This window comes from Chelonoidis abingdonii, chromosome 5 (assembly GCF_003597395.2).
Source record: "Chelonoidis abingdonii isolate Lonesome George chromosome 5, CheloAbing_2.0, whole genome shotgun sequence".
In the NCBI taxonomy this organism is placed as follows: Eukaryota; Metazoa; Chordata; order Testudines; family Testudinidae; genus Chelonoidis; species Chelonoidis abingdonii.
In genome coordinates, this window is record NC_133773.1 from 87812435 (window position 1) to 87822911 (window position 10477).

The 10477-nt window shown below is 39.3% G+C and overlaps 1 protein-coding gene across 1 annotated transcript in view; it reads left to right on the forward strand.

Moving 5' to 3' along the window:
* The window catches only part of MTMR7 (myotubularin related protein 7), a 93015-nt gene extending 85406 nt beyond the window's left edge, over nucleotides 1-7609 (forward strand). The window contains exons 12-14 of the mRNA XM_075066432.1: nucleotides 1334-1474; nucleotides 5116-5242; nucleotides 5855-7609. Coding sequence (XP_074922533.1) covers nucleotides 1334-1474; nucleotides 5116-5242; nucleotides 5855-6214 — 628 coding nt within the window. The 3' untranslated portion in view covers nucleotides 6215-7609. The remainder of the gene's footprint in view (nucleotides 1-1333; nucleotides 1475-5115; nucleotides 5243-5854) is intronic.
* The last annotated feature ends 2868 nt before the right edge of the window (nucleotides 7610-10477 follow it).

Below are 10477 nucleotides of genomic sequence, written 5' to 3' on the forward strand. Positions count from 1 at the left end.
AGCATCCAGCCAAGGATCCAGATGTAGCATCCAGACAACTTCCTGTGTCTCCTTCTGACTTAAATAGTGAGTCTGAGCCACGCAAAGAGGCTGGACATCTCCTCCCATTGGGAGCTTTGTGGGTACTACCTATGGTGAGCTAGGGTCCACCAGCCCACACTTCCTGCTGGTATCAGCAAGCTGCCAGGTGGTGGCTGCAGCCTGGAGACCCAGGTTCAAGACCCTGATCCCTCCAAAGGGGGTCAGAAAGGGCTCACCTTCCTTCCTGGGCTTCAGAGCCCAAGTTCCAGGCTGAGCCACAACATCTACAGTGCTGCTTTTTAGCACCATATGTCACACAGCACACAACTGTTTCAAATTGTATCTGCACAAACTGCTGATCCCCAGAACCTGCAGTGATCCACCCACAGAAAAAAGTAGAACTTGGCATAAATCCTGTAGTCTGTAAGGGAATGGTGCCCCACTGGTAACTGGCCATTCCTCCTGTAAAGGCTGAGTCGCCATTATCTGTTACAGTGCCACTGTGGCTGATCAGCAATCTGGTGCCAACTTGAAATGTCAGCACACTTGCATGTGGCTGAAATTCACCCATGGTGTGAAGAACCAGTGGAAGTCCTCTGTGCACTTATGGGCTGTGGGAAGAGGGTTAATCACGGAAGAAATAGCAGCAGTGAAGTGCCTGACCCATTACATGCTGCAGGAAGTGTCTTTACACCAGGCCCATGTAGGTCAGCAAGGCTATGAAGAGGGGTGGGCAGTGAGGAGGTGTGGAAGAGGCCCGGGGATTCATGAATATACAGATTCAGTGGCCTCAACACAACATGGAACTGATACAAAGGATCATTGGCTGCTGTTTTAACTCATAGAAGCCCTGGGCATGGGCCCTGAAACAGAGGCTACATCTTATTTACTCAACCCTCATAATTCCACATCCATGGCTTTTCAGAGGTGCATTGGATTTCACCTTTAAAGTCCAATGAAGGAAAATAGGCCTCTACATTCTACAGCTATAATTTGTGTAATTTTCTTAAGAGGCTCCGAAGCTGATTGTAGTGACCAGCAAAGAGCACTGAAGTGTCTTCCCTAGTCTCTAGAAGTGGCAAAGAGTTCTGTGTCACCTTATAGACTAACAAATGTATTCGAGCGTGAGCTTTCGTGAGTGAATACCCACTTCGTTGGATGCATGTAGTGGAAATTTCTAGAGGCAGGCATAAATATGCAAGCAAGAATCAGGCTAGAGATAATGAGATTAGTTCTCTAACTAATAGTCTGTAGCTATACCTGCACCTCTGGAAAGCAGTTTATGTATTTTTTCTTTTAAATCCTTTCTCAGAATTCAAGAACGAACATATTCGCTTTGGGCTCATTTGTGGAAAAATCGTGCAAATTACATGAATCCTCTGTATAGAGAAGACCACAATCAGACCCAGGGGACACTGCACCCACAGACAGCTTCCTGCAATTTCTTGTACAAGTAGGTGACTTCACTTGTTGTCATTGCACAGTGCATGTTATTAGTGGGCTGTATTAGAACAAAACTGCTCATCTCAGAACTTAATCTTATACTGTATATTTTATTCTAATACATTGATAGATACAGTGGTAAATTCAATGCCAGCTACAGTGAGTAAACTCCCTGCCTGCCAATACTCAGACAGGGCCTCTATACTATTTCACAGCATTGGATTAGTTACAAAAGAAGCTTGTGACTAAGACTGCATTGATAGTTGTTTGTACTTATTACATGCATAGGCATTTGTTCCACTGTGGGTACGAGATTTCTGCCGTATCAGATTTTGTGATGAATCTTTAATTCCCTGGGTCAATCAGCATCACAGGTGAAACAAGTGGTTTCAGAAAGATTGTAGGATCTTACTCACACTTGTTAAAACAAGTACTTGGTAAATAAGCAAATAAAATACCCTGTCCAATGTTGCTGCTAAATTCTAGGTGACGCTGGGAGGTGATGCTTAGGCCCCACATATTTTTTAGATGTTTACAAGTTTCTATAGAGTCTAATATCCAAAATGTTACTGTTGTTTTTTCAAATAACAATCTATTTTGTTGCTAATACAAGAGAAGTGAAGGTGATTAAAAATTATTATAAGTACAACTGAATAGTTATTTTCATATTCCAAGCTAAAGGATATGTTAAAATGTAAACAAACAACCTAAGTGATTACAAATAAATTAATGTTAATATTCTTTCATGTTTAACACTCTAGGTCACATTTCTAACCCAGGTTTAAAAAAACAGTTTAACTAAAAACTCTAATTGTAATCTGACAGTGTCCCCTTAGGTACAACGATATTTGCAAAAGAGATTTACAAAATATGGGCTTGATACTGCAGACACTTACTCATGTGAGTAATCCCATTGACTTTAATCAGACTCTTTTGAGTAAGAGTTTGCAGGATTGGGCTTTTTGTGTTAATGAATATAGGGTTGGGGGGACAGACATTACTAAATTGATATAGATTGTTTGGCAAAGAAAAAAGAAACCGCTTAATACTAGGTAAAAATCTCCTAGAACTAGGGTGACCAGATGTCCCAATAGGGACAGTCCCAATTTTGGGGGCTTTTTCTTATATAGGCTTCTATTACTCCCACCCTCTGTCCCAATTTTTCACATTTCCCTCTGGTCACCCTACCTAGAACAGCTCTGCTAGACAGCTGAATTCTTAATTCAAGTCTGTTACTTAAATCTGTCTGCTGAGCACCTTACGTAGATAGTCAGGTGCTGGCCACGTGTTACCAGAGAATTAGGAAATAGGGGAGGAGTGATATTACACAATTATCCAAACACACTTATGGCATACACCCTCCTCCGAGCTGACTTTTTTCAGTTGCAGGCTAACAGGAGCAGTTATTTAACTGAGAACTATGTCAACAATTCACACAAGAGCACGCAGATGGGTGCATGGCTAAGGAGCAAATACACAGAAACTGGCTTGTAAAACCCCAGGCTGCTTCCACTTTCCTAAGGGCTTCTTTTTTAGCATAGGTTATTATTTTACAGGTGTCTTACTTTAAATTAATTGTAGTGCAGTCTACAATAGCTTGGTATCACTAACCTGCAAAGATTTCATAGAGTCAGTTGTTAAGGTCTCCTTTCAGGAATGCACTTTAGCATATACTTAAATCCATCCGAATTCCGCATGTTCTAAGCCCTGCCCCTCAAAGGGAGTTAGGTGCCTAACTGGGTTGGAGGAAAATGCCTACCTCCTTTTGGGATTCACAGTCATAAACACACACCTGGCGATGACACCTAAGCCAGTTTTTGGAAAATGCTAAACCAGGAGTCCCCCTTATAACCTTTAGTCCAGTAGGTGGCGTACTCACCCTGGATGTGGGATATCCCAGTTCAATTCTACCCTCTGTCTGATGTGGAGGAGGGATTTGAAGTTGGGTTTCCCCTCTTCCCACAAGCTGCCCTAATTGCTAGGCTGTGGGGTTATCTGGTTGGTTCTCTCGCAGTCTCTCCTATTGGACCCGTTCCACTATGTATAAATAATTAATACAGGGAGGGGAAGAGACTCAAGCTCAGATCAGGCCTCCACATCTGGGTGGGGGGGAACCCAGGTGTCACACATCCTAGGTGAATGTGCTAACCACTGGGCTGTTATAAAAGGGGTGGGGGAGTGGGTTCAGGCACCACCCCTGCCATGTCTTCCTCTGTGCATTTTGTGTGGGTTTAGGGGTTAGAGAACACTTACTGGATCAGACCCCGCAGGCAAGAGAGGCAGGGCAGGACCCTGCGTGGGGTTTAGGGATGAGCTAGGCGCCTGGTGCCAAGACTGAGATAACAATGCATACGTTCACTGTCAGAAACTGAGATACCTAGGGGACTTTAACAGTGGAAATTTAGATGCCTATAGGGTTAGGCAGCAGCTGTGTGGGGGTTTTAAGGATCTCAGTGATGCCTAAATATTGGACTTAGGCACCTAAAGTGGCTGCTAGGCATCCAAGTACTTTGGTGGATCTAGCCTTAAATACTTTCCTCAATCAATCTGGGACCTAATCCTGGAAGTTGTAGAGCAGAACCAGCAGATTTCAGACTTCATTGAGAGTTGTGGCACTCAGCACCTCTCCGGATCAAGTCCTATGATTGTACAGTGACAACCTGAGAAGAAATTATCATAATGAAATACTGTTTTACCCATGTGATGCAGCAGGTGGAAACAGGCCCCGATGAATCTGTCAGGTATTTCATAGACTGCCTTGTGAACACATATTGAGACACAGTTCCAATATGTGCAATTTTGTCTTTTAACATTAGGGTCAAATTTAGAGCAAGTGTAAATGGGTACAACTCCATTGATTTCAGTGGAGTTATGCTTAGCTACACCAAGTACCCAAAAGGTACTTTTCAGCCAGGCCAACAAAACACAAACTCATCCTTGAAATATTTTTTGGCTCTTGTTAAACATTTTTGTTAAATGTGAAATTTTAAGTAACATTTCACACCATAACTTTTAGATGACTCTTCTGATTTTTACCCAACTTTCCAGAAAAAAACTACGCTCAGATGAGCTGTGGTATACAAAACTTCAGGAGGACTAGCTGTTCTTGAGGAAAACTGGAGAGGGTCTAAAATTGGACTTATAATGGAAAGCTGGATTCAACCTTAATTTTGATGCAGCTACTACTGCGCTATAGTTTTTTTAAATAGAGGGTATGGAACTAATAAAAAATACAACTTAAGTTATTATTGTTCTTAGCAAAGATGTGTATTTATTTTGACAGAACATGCATTTTTTTTTACAGTAAATACATTTAATAAGTTTAAAAGTTTTTTTAAAAAAAGAAATACTATCAATCCAGAACTCCAGACAGATTAGATCAAAGCTGTGCTCTAAATCAAATGTAGCCTGATGTTTCTTAAAATTGTATATAATTGATTTATGCCAGTATTAGTCTATAGATTTACATTCTTATGCTTCTTTTTCATTGTCAGTCATACATGATTGAAAGTAGTAAAACATGATCTTGTGGTAGTAAATCTGTTTTTCAATAAACATTGTGCAGTAAAGTGCTTACGTATGTTTAAGACTGTGTATTCCTGCATACCACTTGCATTTAACACTTCTGAAAGTCCCTGCTATCAATTCCAGATTCTGGAGTGGTATGTATACCCGCTTTGAAAAGGGGATGCATCCCGGGCAGTCAGTTACCGATTACCTGATGGCAGTGAAAGAAGAAACTCAACAGTTAGAGGAAGAACTGGAAGTCTTAGAACAGGTAAAGACACTTGATCTGATTTCCCAGACTTCTTATTCTCTAAATAAGGCTAGTTATGGAGGAAGTCTTTGATGAATTCAGCTAAATAGGTAGTTTTTGTTCACTTTTCTATAGGATATGTGCAGTGGAGGTCAGGCATATATAATATCAAGATAGAAAGACTAATCCATAAATATATACTATTACTTAAAAAGTGTTGGTACCTACCATCTGCTGTGTGCTTTTCAAACACGGGGAGTTTCTGGGACTGAACTCAATGGGAATTTTTTGCCTTTGACATCTGTAGAAGCCAGGATTGGGTTTTTTTAGGGGGTAGGGTGAAATTTTGCCCTGGTACCTGCACAAAACACACACACTCCCACAGAAGTTAATTTTTCTTGGTCTCATATGGCATAAAGGCTGACATGATTAAAGCTCTGTTTAACCCCACTGCAGTTGAGGGAAGAATTCTGATTGTCAAATAAATAATTGCAAAGGGTGTAAGTCAGATTTTGACCTTAAGTATTTACATTGTGCCCATCACCAAGGTATGCAAGAGCGTAATTGGGTCCGAAACTTGTGCGCGCGCATGTGTGTGTATAGAATGTATAAACTATATTATTTCTCTTTCAGAGATTGGCAAATCTCAAAAAAGTGCAGTTAAACAATAGAAAAGAAAACTATAAGCAACAAGACCACAACACACATTTAGGGCTTTCTACCTCTAATAACAGCATAGCTAACACACCCCAGGATTACATTAATAATGTGAAATCATTCCCATCCCGGAGCCCTTCACAAGGAGACGAAGAAGACTCAGCCCTGATTCTGACCCAGGACAACCTGAAAAGCTCTGATCCTGACCTCTCAGCCAACAGTGATCAGGAGTCAGGTGTGGAAGATTTGGGCTGCAGGTCCCCAAGCGGTGGTTGTTGCCTGCCTACTGAAGACAGTGGCAAAGACTCAGATGAAGCTGTGTTTCACGCTGTCTGAAATGGCATCTTTCATCAGATGAAGAACAGGCACGGTCCTTGAACATTTAAAAAAATTCCAAAGAAAAGGAGCTGTACAATTGTGTATGTAAGGACCAGACAGAACCACAACTTATTACAGCTAATAAGCCACAATGTTAATGAAAGGTAATCTCTGCTATTATGAACATTTATTTAAGCCCCTTGTGGTTGCTTTGTTTAACCTTATCAGAGCCATAAAGAATTATTCATTTATTTTTGCTTTCCAAATGTTATTTTTATATTTCCATAATTAAGCCTACTGTACATAACTGTGTTTTTGTTGAGTATTTTTGCCTTGAAGGTAGTTGTGTACATTGTGGAAATATTGGGTTTGTTCCTTAACATTTTCAAATTTAACAATTTTGTGAAAAAATTTCTATTAAAATCCTTTCAAAAAAGATATACTGGCATTAGAAAAGGTTCAGAGTAGGGCAACTAAAATGATTAGGGGTTTGGAACAGGTCCCATATAAGGTGAGATTAAAGAGGCTAGGACTTTTCAGCTTGAAAAGGAGGAGACTAAGGTGGGATATGATAGAGGTATATAAAATCATGAGTGATGTGGAGAAAGTGAATAAGGAAAAATTATTTACTTGTTCCGTAATATAAGAACTAGGGGCCACCAAATGGGCAGCAGGTTTAAAACAAATACAAGGAAGTTCTTCACACAGCGCACAGTCAACTTGTGGAACTCCTCGCCTGAGGAGGTTGTGAAGGCTAGGACTAGAACAGGGTTTAAGAGAGAATTGGATAAATTCATGGAGGTTAAGTCCATTAATGACTATTAGCCAGGATGGGTAAGGAATGGTGTCTCTAGCCTCTGTTTGTCAGAGGGTGGAGATGGATGGCAGGAAAGAGATCACTTGATCATTGACTGTTAGCTTCACTTCCTTTGTGGCACCTGGCATTGGCCTCTGTCAGTAGACAGAATACTGGGCTGGATGGACTTTTGGTCTGAGCCAGTACAGCCATTCTTATGTTCTTTCAGCAAAGTAAAAGTAGAAATGGCAGACGCAAATGAACAGGATTACTTGGGTGTGTAAATGGGACCCTGACCCTCCAGCTAGATCTGTGTGGGTGGGTCTTTGAGTAAAACAGGAAGAATATAAAAATAAACACACAAACATTTTGCTAAATCATGGCTTTGCACTGAATGACAGGCATCAGAGTTTACTTTATTTATTATTTGTATTACCATAGCACCTAGGAGCCCAAGTCATGGAGCAGGACCCAACTGTGCACAGTGCTAGGCATTATATAAACATAGAACAAAGGGGCTTACAATCTAATTAATAAATAGTTTTGTTGTTTTTCTAGCCTTTACAGGGTATTATTTCTATAATCATTCTAAAAAGAGCCAATTTTTAAAGGCCACAGCTAAAATTTTCAAAAGTGTCTATGTCCCATTGACTTTCAGTGAGACTTTTGGAAATTTTACCCTAAGCACCTAAGGGCCCAAGTTACTTTTTAAAATATTACCCCAAAACTGAAGTTAAAAGGATACTTTCAGTAAACTAGGCACAGAAATTTAGATATTGCAAAAAATATTTTCTCAAATCCTAACACTGATAGAAATGTCTTGTTTTAAAATAAATTCAATGAAGACATTTTCATCTGAATGTAAATTTTTCTTGCTGTATTTGCCAACCAAACATGGTTGAATATTGCTAGGATGTAAAAAAAAAAAAAATCTATATGTGAAACTGACTAGAAATAAGTAATTTATTTTCATTGAGTGAAGTGAAAAAAGCAACAAAATATGTTGTCTAAAGTGATTTTTTTAACATCTATCAATTTTAATAATTTAAGATTTAGTATCAAAAGTCTGGAAAGATGCAATTTAAAAAAATTAAAACTCTGTTTGAAGTAGAAGCCAGTAAAATACTAACATTTTGGATTCTCCTGTTTATACTAAATTACTTTACTTTGTCTTTTATTTTGTGTGCCAGCATTTACAGTTGAACCATTAAAAATTTTAACTTATTGGTCCTCTCTCCTTATCTTTTTGAAGTCCCTTTGGGCTTGAGCCATAGTTGAACACAAAATGGTAAAGGTGCAAGTTTGCTTTAGTTATATTTATTGTTAATGTTTCAAGAACAGGTTTTACAGGCAGAGTTTGCATAGTCAGATGCCATAGCTATTCCTACATTTGTTGATTTTTAATAAATTTCTAGTAATTTAGTCCACTGTTGCAGGGAAGTTTTCATTCTGATAAGAAGCTTTGTGTGTAAAAAGAACAGCTAGCCTCCAGCCTCATAGGAGAGCTGCCATAATTGGACAAAAGTGGTAGTTGCTCTTAGCAAGCCTTATTTTAGCATTAAATTCAATGACCAGATCCTCAACTTGAATAAATCCTTGTAGCTCTATTGAAGTAAATGGAACTATGACAATTTATACTGTGCTGCGACTCTGGCCCTATATATTTTAAAATGTTTATGCATTTTTAATAAATGAGTCCTGAGTTTAACTGTATTTTGAAAAGTGTATTTCATATTTTGAACATGGGCTGTAAGGTTTATGATGTTAAAGGAGCTTTTGAATGGGGTTTCTTGAAGAAATATACACACACACACACAATCAAGATGGCAAGGAGAACAAGTTATGCAAATACAATCTGCTTTAAAATTCAAAAGAATAGTAGGTTTTCAGAGATTCTCACAATATTGTTGCACATTAAAATGTAACATTGTAGATTATGGTGTTGTTTTGTGTTGCTAGACCTAGGTTATATATGCAAAATGGAAGCACTAGCTTCATGTTGCTTGTGAAATCATTGTAATGATCTTTATATGTAAAATATGACTGTTTTAGACACCCATGTTTATAGAGCAGTTCCAGCTTGTATGCCTTACAGTGCTTGGAACTTTGGTTTAGTCATTTTCATTGTAAATGTGTGTGTTGTAGCATTATACTAGCCTGATGAAAAATACTTAAAAAAATAAACTGCAACTGTTGCATGTTGTTGTTTCACATTAGTACATGAAAGAGAGGCTTGTTCACATAGCTTTGTAACATAATGCTTAGGAAATTCAAGAAATATCAATTGGAATGAGACAGTTTTTCCCTCATGTCCTCCTATATCAGCTAGTCATTATCTCCATTTTTGCAGAAGACAGACATGACCACTATTATGAAATCCTATTTTAGTCACCCTAGAACTTTTGCATGACTACTCAGTAATTTGAGACACAACACAAGGAGCGTGATGGGAGGAAGAAAGAAATTAAAATAACCATGTAATATAGGTTAACCGTTTATGGTGGCAGATGGTTCCAACAGTGAAATCCTGTTGATCTCAATGGGAACGAGGTCATTGATTTTACTGAGCTAGGATTTCACTCATATTTAATTTAATAATAATAATAAAAAAAATCCCTAAATGCTGGTATCATTGGTTGTCTGACTTTTTTTTCCCCAAGCAGGATTTGGAGTGGAAATTTGAAGGGGGGGAATGGGCAATTTCACAAATTAATTCGTAAGTAATTCATTTCTACACTCAAAGGCTGCATGGAGATGGCTGGGAGAAGCAGACAAAAAGAGGAATGACTGGGCATTAGTTGTGGAGCAAACAACATGGTAAAAAACAAGAGACAGTTGGGAAAGGCTTTGAAGGTGAGGTGAAGAAATTTGAACTAGCTGGCTCAAAACCAGAGGCAGGCAATGAAGGTTTTTAAAATAATCAAGGAGAGGAATGATATGCAAGAAAAATAATGCTACAAGCCATATTTTCAGTGGATGGGGCGAGAAGGTAGAAAGCAATGCTGGTTCGTGAGGCTGGAGATGAGGGTGCACTAGTCCAGATGGGCGATGAGGAGGGCCTGAACTAGGTTCAGCGGTGTCAAGAGACATGCACTCATGTCAGTTTGATAATGAGAAGGCAGGAGTTAGGAGTCTGTGGGGGACAAAACACAAGGAGTTGAAAAAATAACCCCCAATTACAAGGCTACATGATGAGGAAGAATGGTGCCTGTAGTGATTAGAGGCTTGGTTTTCACTCAAGAATTAACTTGGACTCTAATTTGGCTGTTGCCTTTAACCTGGCTCCTCTCCACAAAAATCTCTCAGCCAAGCATGATGTTGATTTACATTAGAGCAAGCTGGCTAGTCCTGGGATATAGGCTAAAGCCTTTGTGCTATTTACGTGTTGGTTAGTAACCCACCAGTTTTGCAGGGAATGTGCAGGCCACACCACTCAAGTGCTTATAGGCCTGCACTGCCTTCCCACAATTCACTGGGAAAGAATC